Raw genomic sequence first — 24,893 nt, 5'->3', positions numbered from 1 at the left:
TTGTTATATATGTATATATAATAAGAGGACAAACAAATGACACACATAAATGGAAGGAAATTAAGACCAAAAACTGCATATAAATGCATGACTAATCTTCTGTATATAGAGAAAAATCATAAGTGCACATATCAGCATCATATACTAAATTAACCTAATTTTTTTAAATGCATACTGTATGCCTTCGGCCCCTTTCACACTGTTGGACCGTTCAGGTCTGCCTGTCAGTCTTGACGGCGGACCCGAACGGGCGCTCCATGCTGGTCTATGGAGCGACAGATGTCAGCGGTGACATGTCCGCTGACATCCAACCTGGTCTGATCCGCCAAAAGCAGACGGATGGCCCTACGTCCGGATCCATCGCTGGTGGATCGGATCGGATGAGATCTGATGAGAACAGACATGCTGTCCGTTTTCATCCGATCTCTCCATAGAATCCAGCAGCGCTCGACAAGCCCCTCCCCACTCAGTGAGCAGAGAGGGACCTGTCATCCGCCGGCTCATCAAAAATCAATGGAGAGATGTCCTGCTGAGTCGGCGGACAGAGGTGGGCTCCGTGTAAGCAGATCCGCCTTGTCTGAATGAGGCCTTAAGGTTATACAATAACCAATAGAAGGACTAATTTGTAAATAAATTGTAAACATAACTATCTCACACTGACCCAGACATTTTGAAGAAGCCATGCCATGTATGGGACTGTGTGCGTACCATACATATGAACTCCCACCCTCCAGATCATTACACCAAAATGGTATATGGATATATAAATGATCTACATCAAACAAAGTACAAACACAGATGCTAGAAGGGATGGAAGAATATAGTAGTAAACAAACATGGAGCAAAAGGCAAACATGACGTAAAATAGAGTGTATTATAAACTACCAGCATAACCTGTATAACAGGTATAGGCTGCTGGGCCGCAGAGAGGCACCTGGACTTATTCATAAAAATGACTCACATCCCATTCAAAGTTCAAACCCAAGGGGATGCAAGCCTGAAGATGGAATTCCCAGAATACCTCTCTGCGTCACAGCAGGCGAAAAGCATCTCCACCTCTCTTTGGGACTCTAATCTTGTCTATGATTTGAACTTGCATGGTGGATTTATTACCTCTATGACATGAACTAAAATGTTTAGCTATATTTGTAGATTTATTTTTGTCCATGCTATAGACATATTCATAGAACCTGTTACTTAGACATCTAGTTGTCCTCCCCACATATTGGACAGAACAGGTGCTACATGAAATTAGATAGATTACAAAGCTGGTATTACAATTATAAAAGGAGTCAATATTAAATTCTCTCGTATTGGACTTAGAGATAAAGCCCCACATTTTTAATTCTCCTCGAAGTGCAACCATGTTAAAGAGTGAATTGGTTTCCTATTAACTACTTCAGCCCCCTTCCTGACCAGACCACTTTTTACTATTTGGCACTGCGCTGCTTTACCTGATAATTGCGTGGTTGTGCGACTTTGTACCAAAACAAAATGGACATCCTTTTTCCCCACAAATTCGAACTTTCTTTTGGTGGTATTTGATCAGCGGTTTTTATTTTTTGCAATATAAACGAAAAAAGACCGAAAATTTTGAAAAAAAAATTATATTTTCTACATTTTGCTATAAAAAAAAAATACAATAAACTCAATTTTAGTCATACATTTAGGCCAAAAAGCATTTAGCCACAAAAAAATCAATAAGCATATATTTATTGGTTTGCACAAATGTTATAGCGTCTAAAAACGAATGTACATTTACTGGAATTTTACAGAGCTTTTAGTTTGACTGCCTATCTCATTTCTTGTGGTGCTAAAATGGCAGAGCAGTACAAAACCCTCCAAATGACCCCATTTTGGAAAGTAGACACCCCAGGCAATTCGCTGAGAGGCTTGTTGAGCACATTGAATATTTTGTTTTAATTTTTTTGTCACAAGTGATTGAAAAATGACAAACCCAATTGAAAAGACAACACAAAGTTGTCAATGAAATTATATCTTGCTCAAATATGCCATGGGCATATTGAAATTACACCTCAAAATACATTCTGCTGCTTTTCCTGAGTATGGGGATACCACATGTGTGGGACTTTTTGGCAGTCTAGCCGTGTACAGGACCCCGAAACCAACCACCGCCTTCAGGCTTTCTAAGGGCGTACATTTTTGATTTCACTCCTCACTGCCTTTCACAGTTTTGGACGCCATGAAATTCCCAGATAGCAAACCCCCCTCCCCCCATGACCCCATTTTGGAAAGTAGACACCCCAAACTATTTGCTGAGAGGCATGTTGAGTATTTTGCATATCTCACTTTTGTCACAAAGTTTTGAAAATGTAAAAAAAACAAAAAATTCCATCATGGGGGGGGGGAATTTTGCTATCTCAGGGATATGCAATTAGTGGACCTCCAGCTGCTGAAAAACTACAAGTCCCATCATGCCTCTGCCTCTGGGTGTCATGCCTGTGGCTGTCAGAGTCTTGCTATGCCTCATGGGACTTGTAGTTCTGCAATAGCTGGAGGTCCGCTAATTGCTTATCCTTGTGCTATCTTGACATTTCAGGACCTCCGAAACTGTGATAGTGAGGAGTGAAATCACCATTTTACACCCCTAGAAAGCCTAAAGGTGGTGATTGGTTTTCGGGGTCCTGTACATGGCTAGGCTCCCAAAAAGTCTCACACATGTGGTATCCCTGTACTTAGGAGAAGCAGCAGAATGTATTTTGGGGTGTTATTTCACATATGCCCATGGCATGTTTGAGCATTTAGTGACAACATTGTGAAAAAAAAATTATTGTAATTTTCCTGAAACTTGTGGCAAAATATAAAATATTCCATGGACTCAACATGCCTTTCAGCAAATAGCTTGGGGTGTCTACTTTCCAAAAAGGGGTCATGGGGGGGTTAACTGTCCTGGTGTTTTATGCCCAACATTAGAAGCTTATGCCACACATCAGCCACTCTTCTAACGACTTGAACACAAAGCCCTTCCTGACTTTTTGTTTACATGAAAACTATAATATATATAATTTTTTTTTAAAGCAAAGGCCCAGCAGATTAAAATGGTGGGTGTTGCAATTTTTTTTTCACAAAGTATTTGCGCAGCAATTTTTCAAACGCAATTTTTTGGTAAAAAAATATATATTTTTTTGGAATTTTAATCAGCTGTTACTGATTAAAATATTCATGTTCGATTAATCATTTTTTTAATCGATTAATCGACTAATTTCGATTAATTATAACGCACATACAGATCCAACTACTTTTATCTGATCTCCTTGCATTGCAACTCTGCATTAGTCAGTGGTAAATGTGGTATACACTATATACAATCACCCGACACTAGTTAGTTTCCACAATCTTTTTTTTTTTTTACATTGTTCCTTTCATTTTGTTTTTTTAATCATTTTTATTGTTATCACAGGGAATGTAAATATCCTCTATGACAGTAAGGCCGCGTACACACGCGGGGACTGTTCGCCCAACTTTGTCCGCTGAACAGTGTTTCGGCGGACAGTCCGCTCGTGTGTGGGCTTTCAGCGGACAGTTTCAGCGAACAGTCCGCTGAACAAGGTTTTTCGGAAATTCCGAAAAACTGTCCGCTGAAACTTTGTTTCAGCGAACAGTCCCCTCGTGTGTAGGCTTGTTCGTCAAACTAAGTTCCGCGCATGCTCAGAAAGGATTTACACGCCGAAAGTTATAATGCAGTGTATCGGACGTCGTATTTTTTGTCCCGTCGTACGTGCCGTTCACGTCATCGCGCACGGTTTCAGCAAACTGTTCGTTCGTCGTGTGTGGCCATGTCCGTCCATGCTAATTTTGAGCGGACTGTTTGCTGAAACTGTTTGACGGACAAAGTTGGGCGAACAGTCCCCGCGTGTGTACGCGGCCTTATAGATAGTGACAGGTACTTTTTAAAAAAAAAATGGGGTCTATTAAACTCTCCTCTGCCCTCAAAGCATTTGACCACACCAAGATCAGTGTGATAAGATGCTTTCCCAATGGCTCTGATTATATCTGGTGAAACCGAAGTCATTAACCACTTCAATACAGGGCACTTTCGCCCCCCTCCTTCCCAGCCCAATTTTCAGCTTTCATCGCTCTAGCGCTTTCAGTGACAATTGCGCGATCATGCTACGCTGTACCCAAATTAAATTTTTATCATTTTGTTTGCACAAATAGAGATTTATTTTGGTGGTATTTATTCACGACTCCGTTTTTTATTTTTTGCGTTATAAGCGCAAAAAAGCGGAAATTTGGAAAAAAAACAATATTTTCTTTTTTCTATTTTAAAAGAAATCCAATAAAATCAAATTTTGTCATAAATTTAAGCCAAAATGTATTCTGCTACTGTTTTTGGTAAAAAAAATTCCGTTAAGTGTATAATAATTGGTTTGTGTGATCACGGACATATGTACGCAAATGATCATGTACATATGTGTGCAGGTGATCACGTACATATGTGTGCACATAATCATTGGGACAAGTGATTTTAGTGGGACATATGTGGGGGACATGTTTTTATTATTAGGGACATGTGTTTTTATTTTTTGGGGACATGTATGTTTTGGGGACATGTGTGTTATGGGGACATATGTGGGGACTGTGTTTACACTGTGTGGTGTGTTGTGTGTTTACACTAGACTGAAGATCAGTGAGTAAAAAGCTGTAAAAAACAGCTCATACTCACTGATCATCAGCCGGCTGCAGCAATCTGCTCTCCTCTCCTCAGCGATGACTTCTGTGTGAGGAGAGGAGGAGCCGATTGCCTAGCAACCGGCTGTTTGTTTACATCACATGACGGCCGTGATTGGACACGGCCGTCATGTGATCAGGAGGGCCAATCACAGAGCCCTCCTGCCGATCTGAGATGCGCCGTGTCCCGGTGACACGGGCGCATCGGGATCGCGCCGCTGCGCGGGCACGCGCGCGCGATCCCGCTCCTCCTGATGGACGTTCCTGAACGTCCTATCAGGAGTAGACGGCTCCCACCCGGCCGTATATGTGCATTGGCCGGGTGGGAAGTGGTTAAATACTCAAAGCTTCCGGTTTCTTAGGCCATAGAGATGATTGGAGCCGTTCTGGTCTGCGATCAGCTCTATGGTGACCTGGCGGAACCACCGGCTGCATTCTGATGTTCCCCTGTGGGACAGGAGAGCCTGCGAAACCAGGAAAGATGGTGGGGGGATGTTCCCTCCCACTGCTTGTGAAAGCAGCCTAGTGGCTAATTAGCAGCTAGGATTGCTTTTACATGAAAGCTGATCATTGGCTGAAAAGAACGATACCAAGTACCAAGATGATACCTAAACCTGCAGGCATCACTCTGGTATAACCACTAAAAGTCCAGCAACATACCAGTATGTTGTTGGTCCTTGTTGGGCATATATTGTAATGTTTTATTTTTTTCATGCAGCCTGTGCGTTGAATGAAAAAAGAGTTTGTTCGGTGGGTATGCCCACCATTAGAATACCGCCCTGCATCCACCCACTTCTAATGATGGGCATACATGCATCGTTTTCTTTAACTGTTGTGGTGAAATTACCTCCTACAGCGCTGGAGTCGCTGAATTACGCATTGTGAAAGCAAACGCTGTTCCTGTCAAGATGAATAAATCAGTGCTGCAGCTGAATGGCGTACCTGAAAAGCAAACAATGGAAACAATAAAACATTAACTCAATAAAACAACAACAATCTGTGCCACAAAAAAAGTAAAAAAAATATATGCCAAAGCATGGGGACAATCAGCCCCTAATGTTACGGGCAAATCGCCCCTCCACCCCTGCCCCTATGATTTAGCTTATATCCTCCTTTTTTTTTTTTAACTGTGGTGGTGAAATCACCTCCTACAGCGCTGGAGTCGCCAATTTACATTGGATGAGAGCAAACGCTGTTGCTATCAAGATAACTAAATCAGTGCTGCAGCTGAATGGCATACCTGAAAAGAAAATAATGGTTAACAATAAAACACAGTAAACAGTAAAATATAAAAGAATTACATACCTGAAAAGCAAACATGATAAAACATTGCAGTTATAAAATACAGTAAAACAGAGCAGAACAAGAGAGAGAAAAGAGAAAGAAGAACAATAAAATGACAACTATTTTTGGATTGTAGCAAACAGGTTAAAATGTCTTTGGGGACAAAAATGTAAACCATTTGACAACAGACATATTTCATCTTCAGAGAGTGATCTGTCAGACAAATTCAGGACATTCAATGTCAGAGTGTTTCTCTAGACTTTGTGTGGTGGATGTTGGGATGGATACCACCTCTGGTCTCCTGTGTCTCCACTTCTTGCCTCCTCTTCAGGTCCTCTTGCATCTCCTAGCCAGACCTTCTTGTGCTGTTTCCGTTTCCATTGGCCATTTTTTGATGAACCTGGGGTATGGTTTAGTGGTTTAGAAGTAGTCGGTCGCATTGGCAACCCCTCTGAATTTGGAGGCTGCAAAAGTATCCTGTGATACATCTAGCTCCATGTCAGTGAAGCTAAAATGTTTTTTGAAGTCGCTGGCCGCCTGGGATGTACTGCTCCAAAAGTGTCCGCGCTTCCAAATGTAGATGTTTTGGTTTTTATAGTAAATTTTGTCCCTCTACATTTTTTCCTTTTTTGCCTGTGATTTTTTTTCTTGTTTTCTGCGATTTAACTTCGTTAAGATGTTTATCAAGCTTTAGGAAATCTGTTGCACCTTGTAATGGTTTAATGGCTTGTTGCAGAGCCAATATTTCTTATTGTAAGGCATCCATCTTTTTGTTTAGAGAAAATAAAAATACTTATCAAAGTACTCAAGCAAGTTGACAGAGCATCTGTCCACTGTTTCCTAAGAGCTTCATCCTGTAGTTCAAAAGATGGAAATTTCTTGATCCTTAGACCTCTGGCAATCTGTTCTATAGACAGATATTCTGATACTGTACTGATATCCCAGTAGATCCGAGGGGGACATGCAAGGAAAATATGGATGTCTTTGATAACACCCTGGAGGAGGGGCGAAACGCGTAGATGTAACTTCCGGTTCGCGGCACAACCAGTGACTCAATTTCCTGCCTCTGTGGAACGCACACCACTCGAGTGGCAATCGCAGAAGTTTTTCTGAATGCCTGTGTTTTTTGCCTACATCTTGTGAGTAGCGCTTTGTTGTGCATTAACCAGATGCCTGGCAGTAGTTTACTATATATCCTTATCTTTCTTTATCGGTGGAACGTGATACCCTTGATGTCATCAAGCCTCTGTCAATTGATCCATCTAATGAACCGCAACACTCAAAGGAATTTTGTTTGTCTGCCTGTCTGATTCCAGACTGAAAAGCTGTGGATCTGCTATCTCTGGTGAGTGGGGTCTCCCAAGGGGGATTCACATATTCGTTTGTGGGAACTTTGAATTCATCACGATCATCACCCAGTTGTATCAAGTTCACAGTCTATGACACTACTATATTGCTTGTGTTATTTGTGTAATTTTATCACTATAAGTATTCATGTAGTTTTGTGTATGGGTTCACATCTATATCCTAGTTGCTAGCGCTGCTCCTATTCTTTTATCACTTTTTGAAAGTTATAGCACTTTTTGTGCAACTGTTGTTGTTTGTTTTTTTATTTAATTATTTCACTTATACTTCAAGAGACAGTTTTTTTACAATATATATTGATCAGGTGCGGGTTAGGTCAGTAAGTGACATCGGCATTTACCCAGAAGCCTCTACGCATTTCGCATACAATCATGCATCATCAGGACCTGTTTGAATACCTATCCTGCTGGCCTCTCTACTGCTATAGCAACTGGTCTTTGAGCCTGACCCCTAAATTCAACTTTCTTGAATTCACCCTGTGAATAGGCACTGCTGTATCACACATTTCACTGATCCTGCCTTCTGAACTACAGGGTTGATAAAAGCTGGAGTTTCAGGAAGCAGGGTCAGTACTGGATTCACAGCTTGCAGACAGCAAGGTACTATTGGATTTAAAGGCCTTAAAAGTTCAAATTAAGCAGCAGAGGAGAAGTTGTAAAGCATAGAGGGAATCCAGGAAGTTGTAAAAACAGATAGCCAGTAGACAGGCAGAACTCACAACATGAAAGGTGATTTTCTAAATGAAGCTTATATTGTTTGCACTACTACACCACTGAGATAAAAATGAAAGTGTATGCTCTGACTATAGATCTCCTTTAATTACTGCTGCTTTGACATAAGTGGGCATGGTAAATTATGCTAAATAGTAAAAAGGTAAATTAACCTTTTTATATTGCCTTTTTATTTCTCTCCCTCTTCTCATGTTGGCTAAAAACAGGTGTAGCCAGTCTATTTAGAAACAACAAATATACACCACCTGGGAATGTATTTAAATAAAATTGACCAATTGTGCATTCAACTCCCCTGTTTTTGTACGTAATGTCTTTCCTAACTGTACCCACTACCCCCCTCTACACACTGTATCCTGTACACACTGCCTGCCCTTCCCTGCACACCAGTGGCGTAACTAGAACCTTCAGGGCCCCAATTCAAGAAACCATGAAGGGCCCCCCTGAACCCCAGCCAGGGCCCTTCCCTCCGAGTCCAGCGGTGGAACTCCAGGGCGTGGTCACAGGTATGACCTTTGTGAGCCCTGTAGTTCCACCACTGGCATCAGTCGTTTTTTTTTTATTATTATTTATTTTTATTTTTAGGTGCTACATTGGGGGACTGTCCCTAGGCAGGATGGGGTCCCTGTCCCCAGAAGAGATGAGGTCCTTTTCTCCAGGGCAGATGAATTTACTGCCCCCAGGTGAGAAGGGGTCCCTGTCCCCAGGGGAGATAGGGGTCCCTGTCCCCAGGGGAGATAGGGGTCCCTGTCCCCACGTGAGAAGGGGCCCCTGTCCCCAGGGGGAGATGGAGGGGGTAAGTAATGGTGTGTGGGGGATGGGGCCCTCTCACTCACCATGACCAAGCTACAGGCCGTGCACTCATTCATGTTGGCCTGGGCTCCATCCAGTGTGCTGGACGGGTGATCAGCATATCTCCCAGAAAGACCTTTCATCATCTGTGTATGACGGGGGAGGAGGGGGGGCTGGCAGACAAGCCTGCAGTGTCCCCCGGGGAGCCGGTTTTCAAAGGGCTGCACTGCATCTGTGTGCTTAAAGTTTGTTTACCTGGGAGAAGTATGCAGTGCAGTTTGGGCCGGACTCGGGGGGGGGGGGGCGGGACTCTGGCTGGGGAGAACAGACATCGGACTGAGCGGCAATGCATGGAGCAGGAGAGGGGTACTCTGAGGAGCCAGCCGAGGACACAGGTCATGCGGGGAATGCACAACTAAAGAGCAGCCAGTGCGATAGTCAAGCATGGAGCTCTGCTAGTCACCCTCCACCTCCAGCCACCCGTATGCATGGTGCACTGGTACCCCTAGCTGCCTATGCTGCTGCCGGCCATATGTAGAGGGGGCTGCATGGGCCCCCTGCAGCAGAGGGCCCAGTTGTGGTCGCGACTGCTGTACCCCCTATAGTTACCCCCTGCTGCACACATTATACCCCTCTTACCTAATAGCCAGACCTTGTATTAGTCGTAGCTGTTCACAGGGCTGTTCCGGGGTATTTCTGTTCAATGCATAGTTTACATTTGCCATTACCAGTTGTGCCTGCTGCATCCAAAATTATTATTTCAGATACAGCACTATAAACTTCAAACAATGACTAATTTAGGCACACATTTCATACAAAGCCAACATACAGGACACATATGGCCACTCTTCTGAAGATTTTGCCACCATCCCCCACATTTTTCATTAGCAAAATTTTAATTCATTAGAACTTGTACAGTATTCATATGATAAAGCAAAATGATAAATATTTTAGGTAATAAAATTTTAACACAAGGTAATGTCATTTTATTTTCTTTCAGTTCTTATCTCGAATCATGGTACTGCTTATAATAATTGTGAGTTCCATGTTCTCTGGCCATTTAGGAAAAATTGAACTGGATTCTGTTACGCTTGCTTCATCTGTAAGTATTCATGTTTTTTACAATTTATAATTGTTTCTGTTAAATAGGGTATTTATTTTAATTAGGCAATATGATTACGTGCAATGTAATTATTTTATGGAAATCTCATTGTCTATATATAATATGACTGATATATCAGTAAATACTCTAGTTTTTTCCACCTTCGGTATCATGGCCGCATATCTGCCTCTACCTGTCCTGCAGTAATTAGTAAGTAGTTTTTGTTTTTTAGAAACTGATTTATTTTTTTATTTTTTTTACGAAATCTCAAATTTCCTACATATACTTTTTGTGGAGCATTTGTAGTGTTCATAGGGGTACCCTGAAATGTGTACTCTGTGGGTTTTGAATAAATAAATGAAGAGCAGGGGGTTACATTGGTTACTCAGACCCTGATACAAAGATCATGATCAATCACATTTGAAAAGGAGGAAAAAAATGCATTGTATTATTATGCAATATTATTACAACATTCCAGTGTGTTTTATTGTAAAGTCCCCAATTGTGTCTAATCACATTTACAGCTCCTCTACATTGTATAGTATATGTCTATATGGTTCACCAATCTCTTTTACTTACAGGTTATAAATATAATTGGTATATCAATTGGTTCTGGAATGAGTTCTGGGTGTGATACACTGATGTCCCAGGTATTTTTGTTTTTTTTACCAATATATTCTGTGACCTTTTAGCCAAATATGTTTATTGGAAAACCAAGATTACCAGTCTGATCATTTGTTCTGGTTTTCTCTAAATTAAGGCTGTATTTAGGCACACGTAAATGAGGAGGCTTTTGTGTACAAACTCCATGTTTTATGGTTATTTTAGTAAAAATGACTGTTAGAATGCAAAGAATGATCTGCTTTTCATTCAAAATCCATTATCAGCTTTTCACACCACCAAGGAATGGTGATGATTTAGGGTGCATTTACAGCTGCCAATGCACCCTACTGGCGATTACATGTGACAAACCCACTGGGGGTACCTGGGATTAATTGCAAGTAGATTGCCCCACTGAAAGCAATGGGAGGCTGCTGGCTCTCGCAGCTAATTTTGCTCACTCTCATGATGCAATCACATGAGATCACTCGCATGTGATCACAGCATGAGAGATTACATGTGAGTGGATGCGATTAGGTGCAAGAGCCAGCAGCCTCCCATGGAATTCAGTGGGTCAGGCTATTTGCAGATAATAGCAGAACCCCTCAGGTTCTCACATGTAATCGCTGGCAGGGTGCATTTGCGATTGTAAATAAACCCTTAATGCTTGCTGAAATATAAAAAACCTTAGAACTCCACTCAACACTTGACTAGTCTTATTGTTTATTTTTTCATACTGCGATCTGCAATTGGTCAATGGTATGAATGGTATGAATGGTGATGGATCATAGAGCTGCACGATTCTGGTCGAAATGAGAATCACAATTTTTTTGCTTAGAATAAAAAGATAACGATTCTCGCGAAGTGAAATCTTTCACATTATACAAAAAAAACGTCTGTCCGTGTTCATCCGATCCGCTCTGCAGACGGATAGAAAAATAGGATTTTCCTCCGTCTGCAGAATCGGACAGTAGCGGAGGCGGACAAAATCGGGTGTCTGCGGATGTTCATCCGCAGACACCCGCTATCCCATAGGGATGAATGTATGCCCGTATTTCATCCGCAAACGGATGGATGAAATACGGACATATCATCCGCATGTGTGAAAGGGGCCTTACACACAAAGTCTATTCCATTGACAAATTGTTACAATGTTTATACTTAAGTTCAACTGATAAAGAATGTTTTGATTCTTGGCATACTGCCCAGTTTTTCTCTTCCTTTCTTTTGATGGCTATGGCTTCAGAAGAGCAGAGAGAATTCTTTGCATAGAAAGAATTGTGAAACACTGTAGAGATCGTGATAATGATTCTTGACGATTAATTGTGCAGCTCTAATGGATCGTATGCATTTTTTGAGATATATTGGTTAAATACCTGTAATTTGGCTGTTTAAATGTAGACAGAGGGTAAAAATAGATTAAAACTTGAACATACCGTTGTATACCTATTTAAGGTTATTTTTTTTCCATTAAAATAAAAAACATGTTATACTTACCGTATTGCACAGAGCAGTCCCAATCCTTTGCTTCTGCGGTCCCCCTCAACACTACTATACCCAGATAGCAAGAATAACTTGCCACAAATTTGTGGCAGTGTTGAATTGTAAGTCTGTTAACTTGTCGCACATTTTCACTAGCAAGTTGTACACTTGCAGAGCACTTGAAGCGCAAGTTCTAGTTGACACTTTTCCAATTTGTAGTAAATTTGCATGGTAAGTATCTAGAAAGAGCAAAGTTGCAGTGATGAGTCTACAGCAAGAGCTCTGCAAGTCAACAGCATGAAAATTCAGCCACAGTGACCCCTGGGATGACTATTGCACAACATAACTGAACCAGAACTTGCAGCAGACTTGCAGAATGTTTTTAAAGAAAGTTGTTCTGGAGTCATGCAATGCGGACTTGCTGCAATTGTGCCAGGAGTTTCGAGGAGGGGAGTTTGGCAAGCGGAATTTTACTAAAGCGGCCCTTACCACCCAGCTGGCAGTGAGTCCATTTGAGGGGGCAGTTCTACAACAAACTCCATAGTTATGTGCGTCCATTGGTTTTTAATGACAGGCAAGGGTAGAAGTAGTCCAGAGGGCTTGACTTTTTAGGACTTAGAGCGAGCAAAGGTTTTTCAAGCTTTCATATAGAAACAGGAGTCCTTAGCCCTTGTACACACGGTCGGACATTCCGACAACAAAATCCGTCGGATTACTCCAGGTCTTCTTTCTTCTTCTCATCCGAGGGTACCTGTAAATAAACACATAAACACACCTTCTGTTCTATAAACTATCTATACCAATCAACAATTAGTTGGCATGTGTGATCCTGTCAGGACTGCCATCCCCTCAAAAGGAGTCAGGGAGATTCCTGCAGAATGCAGCCTGAGCAGACACACCAGTATACTGTACATGAAGAAGCGAGGCTACTTTCTGATTGGCTTCAACAGAAGTCTAGAACTTTTCAACTAGAATAAACAAGAGACAGCAGGTGATGGTGTCTGTAACTGGCCAGTTAGGCACCGATGCTGTTCCCCCGTGTAGGAAGTCCCATTGGGATAGCCCACCCTAACCTGTCTGCACACTAGCAGTCCATGGCAATATCCAGCATACCTGTAGGATCACTGTACAAGTAATATCGGGGGTCTAGCAACCGTCTGCATGTGTTTCCTTCCCCTCTGACTGAGATGGAGTAAGACTTTGTGTGCTGGCCAGGCTTTTGAACAAGGACTCTGTCTTTATAGATGGCCCTTTCCTGCCGCCACTCACAAAAGATGTCCTGGAATCTCACCCACATCTCATGATCAGATGTCCCTTGGGGTTTAGGCACATGTAGGTAGTCCCAGACAAGGTCACTCTCCCACCGCTCATGGGAGGCCTCCACTGTTTCCATGACATTGTCTGGCATATAGGGAAAGTCTAGTCCCCACTCTTTGGCAACCCTCTTCTGGACGTCCCGTTGGAACCACGACAGCCATGGCAGCTCCTTGGGCCTTCCCCCCCAGGTAGAACACATGAGTCCGAGGCTCTCACAGCCCTTTGCTGAAAAGTGGGGGCCCTGTTTTGAGGGGTGTCTGAAAAGTGAGGGGGTACTGGGGGTGCTGGAAAGGTGGCTATGCTCTCCAGAGCCTCGGTTGAAGCACTTAAAGATGTGGAGCTTTCCAGGTACCACTCATCCTCCCCACTAGAGCCACCTTCCTCATCAGAGGACCACACAAATAAATTTTCCAGTGATCCATACTGATCCAGCACTTCTGGTGAACCCCAGTCTATGGCTCTGCCCTTGCTTCCCCTGTCCAGCTCACCTGAGGAGTCCCCCTCTACTACCGGTGGCTCCTTCTGAACAGCCTCAACAAGGGGCTTACTTGTGGCCGGCTCTTCCGGGTGTTTCTCTGGGGACTGCCCAACAACATCCACAGTGTCCTGGTCCCTGGCCAGGCCGCAGGCCTCCCCCACAGGTCCTACCTGGACCTCCGGTACTCCCGACTCCTGTGAATCAGTCTGGATCTCCTCTGCGGTTGTCTCATATGTTGCATAGCCCTCTCCAGCCTTCCAAGTCATCCGAGCTTGAGGCAGGCAGAGTCCGGTGGTGGTGCTGGAGTAGAAGTACCTCACCTCCTGCTGTTCAGATCCCAGTCTCTTCAGGTTCATGCTGCAATGGCCGCACCGGGACCAGGCATTCACCCCCAGAGTAGGCCTGCGACAACCAGGACAGAGCAAACATAGTCTCTCCACTCCATCCACGACTCCTAGTGCCAGCCCACCGGTAGGTTCCAGGCGCATCCCGGTGTCATGTACCTGGTAGGAGTCTGATATGACGAGGTCGGCCTCCCTTGTATCTCCGACCCAAGCTCCACTGAATGCGGAACAGGTGGTAGCTAGGGTTAGGAGGAACACGAGTGCCTGGATATGTTGTTTGCAGAACTTGCAGTGGAGGCTGTAGGGTAGACGGATCAGGCAGAACAACAGGCAGAAGTCTGAGATGAGATTCAGTGGATCGGCTGATGTTAAGGCGGCACTCCAACCGATGTGCAAGTTCAGGTGTTGTGTCTTGTCAGGGCTTCCTAAGGACTGGAGATGGAAGCAGAGCCATGAAGGTACAAGACATCAGGCAGGAGCAGAGTCAGATAAATCCGGGATCAGGAAACCAGAAGTCACAGGTATCAGAGTCCAAAGGCAGAGTCAGGGCAAGCCTGGGTCAACAACGGATATCAAGCAGGTTTTCAGGCAGAGTTCAGAGGATCAGGACAAGCTGAAGACCAGGCAGCACTGTTTGTGAGCAGAGCACTCTGCCGTGAATTGCGGTTAGGGGCACGCTCCTGCGCGTGCATGCTGTTGTGCGTATTAGCGGTTCTAGAAGTATGTTGTGGTCTGTGTGCTCGCCCATGCGCATTACCGCTTCCGAAAGTCCATTGTTGTCTGTGCGTGCGTGCATGCACACTCGTGCACCGATGCACAAACTAATCGTTTTCTTACAACTGGTGTCGATGAGGATCTGGTCCTGCATATCAGTTGTTTGCTGAATGGCGGGTGTGCTCTGACTACTACATCTTCCTCCGCTGTATTAGCAGCACGTGGCACGCATAATGCTGGAGTGATGCCCTTTCCTCCTGGACACAGCTCCGCAACTTGTCTTGTTGGTCCGCCGCGTGAGGAACTATAACTGTTCATTTGGACAGTGCGCGCCAGCGACCTCTGGTGGCAGGCACTGTGAAACTTCAAGTCAATGCAGAAGTCACTGAAAAAACAGCTGAAAATGTCACTTGCGATGCCTCACTGTAAGAAACCAACATCTCCCTGGTTCCCGGCCACACCTCCCTTGGTGTCCATGTTTTATTCATGGGCTACAACGGCATGCGCAACTCCCAGCCCATTTCCATCTGTTTAGCAGCACAGTCATTTAGCGTTGCTAGGGGTGACGGGTTAGCAGTGAAGTAAAATATCTTGGTGGAACCTCCATGTAGCGCACTACTCCCTTGGGAGCTGCTTGGTAGTTCATACAGTACTGCTAACATACCTCCATTCTTCCACCCCACATGATTCACAACAGTCACAGTCAATAAAGGTTGAACAAATAACTTTTATTCCTCTTGCTGCAGTCCAGGTGTAATGGCGATAGTGGGAAATATGAGCTGCCTCCTCCTTCTGATTCCACTTTGAGTAGCTAAGACCCTTTCCCTTAATGAACTGACCGATCCCCCTCTGAAAAGCACCTTGGTAATTGGATGCTGGAAGTCCCAGGCCTCACCTGCCCATCTTATAACATCCCAGTCTACTCCATCCTCTTTGCAGCTACTTCCCACATCTTGTGGATGCAACAATCCCAGCCGGGATGCCTGGTTTACTTCCCCAGGGTTTATTGGATGACTTGGTGTGCTTGAACCATCCGGCACTGAGGTCTCTGAGGCCTTCAGGTTTTGGTTTCTGCTCTCCAGCGCTGGGGCCTCTGAAACCCCAGGCCTTCAAGCCTGCTCCTTAGAGTCCCATTTTGGCTGCTTCTCTGGACTCAGTTTTTTCCCACCCTCCCCGGTAAGCATGTGACCTCAGTATATATATATATATATATATATATATATGTCAGTCCCGCCCCTGCCCATACAAATTAATGATTGGGCCAGAGCCATATACACTGCCTGCACTCCAGTCCCTGACCTGTCTCCTTTCCAGAACATTTCTTAGGGAAAGCAAGGGAGATTTTTCTATTGCAGAGTACAGGTGGTCACACGCCCCTCTATTCTACTACTCCTCCCAAACCAAATTAAACAACCAGGCCTAAACAAACAGGGTAAGGCACTGGCAATTTTACTTAACTCTTACCTATCTTCAATAACCTAAAGGTGGTGGGCGCTACAACTGCAATATAACAGTCAATGTAAATCTGTATTCAAGGATCACCATAGATGCAAGCAGGTGCACAGTGGGACAGGTACCCAATACCAATCAGCAGCTATATTGAGCACCTTCCCACTGAACCCTCAGAGCACACATATACCAATTCTGCAGCACAATGCTATGAACATACAACAGCACAATACAATATAATTTTGTATCATATACTCAAGGGCTACCCCTAGGTTGCAATACACTGTTCACTCCGAAGTTGTGCTGTTTTATAGCAAATGACAAAGTCTCTTGTGTTCTTCCTCTTCAGTTAGCTTATTATATTAGACTGCAGTATTTGTAAATCCAGGTAAGAAACAAGTAGTTAGCAAATTTATGTAAGACACCTGTAGAACTTCTTCCTTAATTAAACAAACAAGAAGAGCAAATTTTGCAAAAGGAATTTCAGTTCCCTTGGAGGAAGGAGGGATTAAAATATTTAAGAGTTAAGTTGGCGACTTCGTTAAAAAAAATCTATAAAGAAAACTATATCTCTCTACTAGATTAAATAAAAAATGAAATATAAAAAATATCATTTTAGATCTCTCTCCTGGGTTGGGCGAATTAACACAGTGAAGATGGTTCTACTACCAAAGATTACCTATAAGTTTCAAATGTTGCCTATCGCCTTGCCGCACTACTATTTTAAAGTTTTAAAAGCAATTATAATGAGATTCATCTGGCAAAATAAAAAAGCCAGAATCTCATTTACTACACTGAAACAAGGGAAAAACCAAGGAAGTTTGGCGATACCGGATATAAAAAAATACTATCATGCAGTGGTGTTATCACGTGTCATAGAATGGGCAAGGGAAAAAAGTGAAAAGCAATGGGTTACAATAGAGAATAATCTTAGTGGAGTACGGTTGAACAGGGTAATATGGAACCCCCCACAATATAGGGGGTTGGGGGAAAATACACGAGATGACAAGACATGTACAATTTGGTTCACAAACAATTTAAATGGAAATATAATTCACCTTTAATTTTTTTGAAAGAGAAAGGGACATAGGAGGGAATTAGGTTAGGAAAAGTACACAATTAAGAGATATAATTAATGAAGGGAAAATAAACACACTTTTTGAGATACAACATAACACGGATTTAATGGTAATAAATGAATGGCGTTACCTCCAGTTGAAGCATTTTGTGGAGAATTTACTTCAACCAATAAGAACAGTAGAGGACTTAACCTCCCTGGCGGTATGATTATTTCAGATTTTAGGTGCTGAAAGAGGTACAATTATTTTGCATGAAAATTTGGCGTTTTATATTGTAGTCCTGTAATTCTTAGGAATAACTCACTTAAATCTGTCCAAACCAGAGTCTAGTAGACATCCCGGGTATGATAAAGTTTGAAAAATTTAATCATAAATTATAATATAATAAAAAAACTATAAATAATTATATCAAATAATAATATAACAATAATAAAAATTATTCAATAATGTAATCAAATCAAAAACACTGAAATTTGCTTGGTTGCAGAATTGTCGCTGTCATTACTTTTCAATATTTGATGACGGATCTCCCCACAAATTGCTATCGCTCAATTCTGCGAGTGATTCCAATTTATTATCGCTGTTTTCTAGCTGGTCTAAAATCATTTTTGATGTAAAGGGACAGTTTTGGTTGCTATGAACAATCTCCAGTTTCCAGGCATAAAGAACAGTAAGAACAGTATAATATAAAACTGAATGCAGGACACTGGGCTGACCACTAGGGACAAAGGGGATGTGAAATTACTACATACAGCAATGTAATCTGTAAGATTACATTATACTGTATGTATACTGTGTGTTTCACTTTTTGAATTTGGCGCCGATCTCCATCCCCGTGCGTCGCAACGCTCGCAGGGAACGGAGATCGGCTCCGTGATGAATCAAGCGGAGGACGAGCCGCTCGTACAGCGGGGGGACATCGCTGGATCCAAGGGAGAAGGTAAGTAAACCTCTTCCTGCATTCAGTGATGCGGTCCCGAGTCTGGTTCGGGGTTACTGCTTTTGGTATAAAACTTCCACAGGAACTGTACAAACTCAGAGGCTTTGGGAACTGGGAAGGTTTAGGTATAAGATACATTACACAATTGTACACTGGGACTACCCTTAAATAATTTATGGAGATACAATCAGAATTCAATATTCCACGCACTCATTTTTACAAGTATCTACAGTTGCGCTACGCACTACAGACACAGTCAAGACAAACGGAGCTTAGATTGGTAGAACACCCACTGCTACAAGGGGTCCTTATGGAAAGTGAAAAGAAAGGTATAATCTCTAAATGTTATAACATGCTTCTTAACAAAATTCAAGACCCAGCCAGTCTGCCTTGCAGACGCAAATGGGAGGGGGAAGTGGGGACCATGGATGGGGAAACGTTGAATCTTTGCCTCACCTTCGCCCCCCTTGGTCTTGGTGTCTGCCTCCCAAAAACTGTCACACCTTTACTTGCTTCATACAGAATGTGGCACACCTCCACAAATGGGGAATTTGGGATACACCCCTATGCCCAAAATGCCAGAGGGACAATGGTGACCTGCTGCACATGCTCTGAAAGTGCCCAAAACTTTTTCGGTATTGGAAGAAAGTCCTTGACACAATTTCTCAGGTATATGATTTCACTATTCCGCGAAACCCTATGATATGCCTATTGGGTGCCCTGGATGAAGAGATGTTATCCTCCTCAGCACACACAGCGATTCTTCGTTTGTTATATGTTGCTCGCAAACTAATTGCACAACTTTGGATAACTCCCAGGGTTCCTACTAGGCACCAATGGGTTGAACAGGTCAATCGAATGTTAATTAGAGAAAAACTGACATACCAGCACAGAAACGCACCCAGTAACTACTATACACTGTGGCAGGCCTGGTTGGAGACACCTGGGTTAGCGCCGCCTCAACTGGTTAAAGATAGACTTTTACAGGGCCTATAAATAGAGAGAAAAATGCTCTAAATGGTTGGAAAAGAATACTTACACAATTGTGAACTGTGATAGCAGTCACAACTTTAGTGGGTCAGATAGAATGCTAGAGAACGGTTTGTCCCCAGGGACCTAGGGGCATGCAGAATCTATCCAAAATTATGCGGAGTCTTTGAAGCTCCAATTGTATTGCTACTTTTTTTTTTTTTTATTCGTTGAATTTTTTCACATGCATCATTACACATTGCCTGCAAGCTCTGCCACATATTGGAATGCATGGTAATTGTAAGTATGCCTATGCTTTGTATGAAAAATGACAACTTTGTAAAAAAGCGATTTATTTTCTTCAAAAAAACTCACAATGCCTCATATTAAACACCTTGGACTGCCCACTTTACAAAAAGAGGTCATTTTTTTTGGGGGGGGGGGGGGGGGGTTGTACTGTCCTGCCATTTTAGGGCAATAAAGAAATGAGATAGTCAATCATTACATCAGGAATGATGGATTTTCAAAGAAATGTATCTGAATACATATTAGCTTAAATATATGACCAAAAATATTATTTGCAAAATTTTATAACAAAAACTAAGAATTTTTTTTTTTTTTTAATTTTTTTACAAAATGTTCTGTATTTTTTAATTTATATAATAAAACAAAAAAAAACCCAGTAGTGATTAAATACAACCAAAAGAAAGCTCTTATCTGTCTAAAATAAATTCTACACATTTCATTTGGATACAGTGTTGCATAACGGAGCAATTGGCATTCAAAGTGTGATAGCGATGAAAGCTGAAAATTGGCCTGAACTGGAAGGGGGTGATAGTGTCTGGTCTTGAAGTGGTTAAAGTAAATGCAAACCAAAATCTAAATTAAGCCCATGAGGCTTTAAAGTACCCAAGTGTTCAATTTAATAAACCTCTGTTTTCTTTAAGGCCGCGTACACACGGGCGGACTGTTCGCCCAACCTTGTCCGCTGAACAGTGTTTGGGCGGACAGTCCGCTCGTGTGTGGGCTTTCAGCGGACAGTTTCAGCGGACAGTTGGACGGACAAAGTCTTTCGGAAATTCCGAAAAACTGTCCGCTGAAACTGTGTTTGAGCGAACAGTCCGCCCGTGTGTGGGCCTGTCCGCTGTACTTTCGAAATGAGCGGACTGTTCCCGCTCGGAAAGTCCGCCCATTTCGAGCGCGTGTACAGGTAGGCGGGGCCCGCGAAGGATACGTCGCGGGCTCCGCCGCCTGGAATGGGCTTAAAGGGGAACCCCAACGCCGAAAAAAATCGGTGTGGGGGTTCCCCCCAAGTCCACACCAGACCCTTGTCCGAGCACGCTACCCGGCCGGCCAGGAAAGGGGGGCGAGCGAGCGCGCCCCCCCTCCTGAGCCGTACCAGGCCGCGTGCCCTCAACATGGGGGGTGCCTTGGGGAAGGGGGGGGCCGCGCGGCCCCCCCACCCCAAAGCACCTTGTCCCCATGTTGATGAGGACAAGGGCCTCTTCCCGACAACCCTGGCCGTTGGTTGTCGGGGTCTGCGGGCGGGGGGCTTATCGGAATCCGGGAGCCCCCTTTAAGAAGGGGGCCCCCGGATACCGGCCCCCCACCCTATGTGAATGAGTATGGGGTACAATGTACCCCTACCCATTCACCTGTGAAATAAAGTACAAATAAAAACACAACACAGGGGGAAAAAATATTTTATTGCACAGCCGGGGGTCTTCCGTCTTCGGGGGTCTTCTCGCCGGACTCCTCCGCTATGTGTGTGTAGCTCTTTTGCCAGCGGAGGAGTCCGGCTTTCTTCCTCCCCGCCGCCGGCCTCTTCTCCCGACTTCGGGGGTCTTGTCCCCCTCTTCGGTTCTTCTGCCGGGCCACCGCGCCTGGTCCGGTGGCCCGGTCTTCTGTCGCCGTCTTCCGTTCTTCTGTCGCCGCCTTCGGTTCTTCTGCCGGGCCACCGCGCCTTCTTGTAGCTCTTTTACAGGCGGTGGCCCGGTCTTCTGTCGCCGTCGCCGCCTTCCGTTCTTGTTCTTCTTCTTGTTCTTCTTGTTCTTCTTGTTCTTCTCCAGGCGATGTTGACTCGACGAGCTCTCCGGCCGGAATGCCGGGGACGCGCTGTGCGGTCACTTATATAGTGACAATGGGGCGGGGTCACATGGTATATGTCACATGGGTTGGTCACATGGGTTGATGTCACATGGGGACTATGACATCGTAAGGGGGCGGGGTCACCATGTGACATCAACCCATGTGACATATACCATGTGACCCCGCCCCATTGTCACTATATAAGTCACAGCGCAGGGCGGCTCTGGCATTCCGGCCGGAGGGAGCGACGTGTCAACATCGCCTGGAGAAGAACAAGAAGAACAAGAAGAAGAACACGAACGGAAGGCGGCGACGGCGACAGAAGACCGGGCCACCGCCTGTAAAAGAGCTACAAGAAGGCGCGGTGGCCCGGCAGAAGAACCGAAGGCGGCGACAGAAGAACGGAAGACGGCGACAGAAGACCGGGCCACCGGACCAGGCGCGGTGGCCCGGCAGAAGAACCGAAGAGGGGGACAAGACCCCCGAAGTCGGGAGAAGAGGCCGGCGGCGGGGAGGAAGAAAGCCGGACTCCTCCGCTGGCAAAAGAGCTACACACACATAGCGGAGGAGTCCGGCGAGAAGACCCCCGAAGACGGAAGACCCCCGGCTGTGCAATAAAATATTTTTTCCCCCTGTGTTGTGTTTTTATTTGTACTTTATTTCACAGGTGAATGGGTAGGGGTACATTGTACCCCATACTCATTCACATAGGGTGGGGGGCCGGTATCCGGGGGCCCCCTTCTTAAAGGGGGCTCCCGGATTCCGATAAGCCCCCCGCCCGCAGACCCCGACAACCAACGGCCAGGGTTGTCGGGAAGAGGCCCTTGTCCTCATCAACATGGGGACAAGGTGCTTTGGGGTGGGGGGGCCGCGCGGCCCCCCCCCTTCCCCAAGGCACCCCCCCATGTTGAGGGCACGCGGCCTGGTACGGCTCAGGAGGGGGGGCGCGCTCGCTCGCCCCCCTTTCCTGGCCGGCCGGGTAGCGTGCTCGGACAAGGGTCTGGTGTGGACTTGGGGGGAACCCCCACGCCGATTTTTTTCGGCGTTGGGGTTCCCCTTTAAGCCCATTCCAGGCGGCGGAGCCCGCGACGTCTCCTTCGCGGGCCCCGCCTACCTGTACACGCGCTCGAAATGGGCGGATTTGCCTCCTCCTTACGTGGGCGAGTCCGTTCATTTCAAAAGTTGAGCGAACTGTTTGCCCAACCTTGTTCGTCAAACAGTCCGCTCGTGTGTGGGCAAGTCCGCTCATGCAAATTTTGAGCGGACTGTTTGACAAACTGTTTGCCGAACAAGGTTGGGCGAACAGTCCGCGCGTGTGTACGCGGCCTAATAATAATTTCCTGCCCCTACCATGTCTATTCTTTGGCACATGATCATTTATCATAATACAGCACCTTAATTGTGAAACTGAATGAGAACACTTGACAATATGTTGTGCGACCAGTAATTGGTCCCTACCTTTTTAAGTTGTTTCACCAAGATAATAACTTTCACATAGACATTCCAATAAATATGTAGCAAGACCTGCCTGACAGGTATAGTACCCTCTTATCTTAGATCCTAAATGTGAATGATTAAAAAGGATCCTTTGATCATATGGTAGTAACAATTACAATTTAAACTTGAAAAGAAACCCTCATTGCACTATTCAAGAAATACCTCTACAGCTTTAATGACTGGTGCAAGATACAATAGTTCAAAATAGTTTCACCTTTTCTATAAGATGAAAGTAAAGTGTATGCAACCCTCCTAATTCTGAATAACTATTACATAACATTGTCTAGTGCTTTTTGATGATGGCATAATTATTCCATTAAAAAGGATGACATTGTACAACAAATGCCATTCTCTGATTTTGAATTCCATAAACGGGGGGAAGACATGGAGTCCTTAAAAGAGTTTGATAAGTATTTGAATAATAAGATACCTGGTTTGCCATTTTAATGTGAAATATAGTGATGATTCTATTGCTTCCTTGGATGTTAGAGTATATAAAATGGTGATAAACTTGAAACAGAAGGTTTTACGTATAAAATCAATAATAATAATCAGTGGTTACTTTATTTGAGAAGCCAAATGACAAGGATAAATCATATTGTGAGTGAACAGATTAGCAAAAAATAGGATTTTTATATACAACTTACCTGTAAAATCCTTTTCTTGAGAGTACATCACGGGACACAGAAGCTTCATTACATAGTGGGTTATATAGGCACCTCTGGTGATTGGACACTGGTTAACCCCCAATTAAGGAGAATTCCTCCCCATATAACCCCTCCCATATGGGAGGCACCTCAGTTTTGTAGCAAAGCAATAAGAAACTACGAAAAAACCAAGAGGGGCGGGAGCCCTGTGTCCCGTGATGTACTCTCAAGAAAAGGATTTTACAGGTAAGCTGTATATAAAAATCCTATTGTCTTGATCATACATCACGGGACACAGGAGCTTCATAACATAGTGGGATGTCCCAAAGCAATGCTCAGATTGAGGGGAGGGAGACACAGATCATAATTATAGACCGCCATGGACCGGAGGACCTAAACTGCAGCCTGCAGTACACTGTGCCCAAAGGCGATATCCTCTTGCCCTCTGACATCCACCTGATATAATCTGGTGAATGTGTGGACTGATGACCAAGTTGCAGCCTTACAGATCTGAGCCAGGGAGGCCTGGTGATGCACTGCCCAAGAAGCACTTACAGCCCTAGTAGAGTGCGCTTTCACTTGAAAAGGTGGGATCTTCCCTTTAACACTATAGGCCTGAGAAATAATCTGTCTAATCCACCTTGAGAGAGTGGATTTTGATGCCGCCTGGCCCTTCCTAGGGCCTTCCGGCAAAATAAATAAGCAATCAGTTTTCCTTATCTGAGCAGTAGTGATGGACGAACTTACAACGGGACGTTTCGCGAACGCGAAACACGAACGCGGCCGATAGTTCGCGAACCGTAACGTTCGCGGCGGGCCCCATTGACTTCAATGGGAGGCAAACTTTACAAACCTACAGGTCATATTTTCAGCCACAAAATAATTACTAGCTGTGCACACATAGTCCCACCACATGGCCAATGACATAACACATGTATGAGGTGAATCTGGGATCGACAACTACAAGCATTCTTTTTTTATATGTGAAATTCTGAAACTTCAGGACTCATGAGGCAATGGAGGCGAGGGAAAGTCAGGGTAGGCAAATAAGAGGGTGCAGGAGATGATCATCACCAGCACCGTGATATAGAGCACTGACACCTGCACCGTGATAGAGTGATCTGACACCAGCACCGTGATAGAGAGCACTGACATCAGCAGCGTGACATAAAGCACTGACACCAGCACCGTGATATACAGCACTGACACCTGCACCGTGATAGAGTGATCTGACACCAGCACCGTGATAGAGAGCACTGACATCAGCAGCGTGACATAAAGCACTGACACCAGCACCGTGATATACAGCACTGACACCTGCACCGT

At 44.3% G+C, this 24,893-nt stretch overlaps 1 protein-coding gene across 1 annotated transcript in view; it reads left to right on the top strand.

The window, feature by feature from the left end:
• The window catches only part of LOC143983030 (multidrug and toxin extrusion protein 2-like), a 197,111-nt gene that overhangs the window by 44,988 nt on the left and 127,230 nt on the right, over positions 1-24,893 (top strand). Inside the window, exons 2-3 of the mRNA XM_077482257.1 lie at positions 9,862-9,963; positions 10,545-10,613. Of these exons, the coding sequence (XP_077338383.1) occupies positions 9,862-9,963; positions 10,545-10,613 (171 nt within the window). The remainder of the gene's footprint in view (positions 1-9,861; positions 9,964-10,544; positions 10,614-24,893) is intronic.

This window comes from Lithobates pipiens, unplaced genomic scaffold (assembly GCF_037356315.1).
Source record: "Lithobates pipiens isolate NorthernLeopardFrog02 unplaced genomic scaffold, aLitPip1_a1.2 Scaffold_16, whole genome shotgun sequence".
Lineage (NCBI taxonomy): Eukaryota > Metazoa > Chordata > Amphibia > Anura > Ranidae > Lithobates > Lithobates pipiens.
The sequence above is the reverse complement of the archived record's forward strand: the minus strand, read 5'-3'. Positions and strand labels throughout refer to the sequence as shown.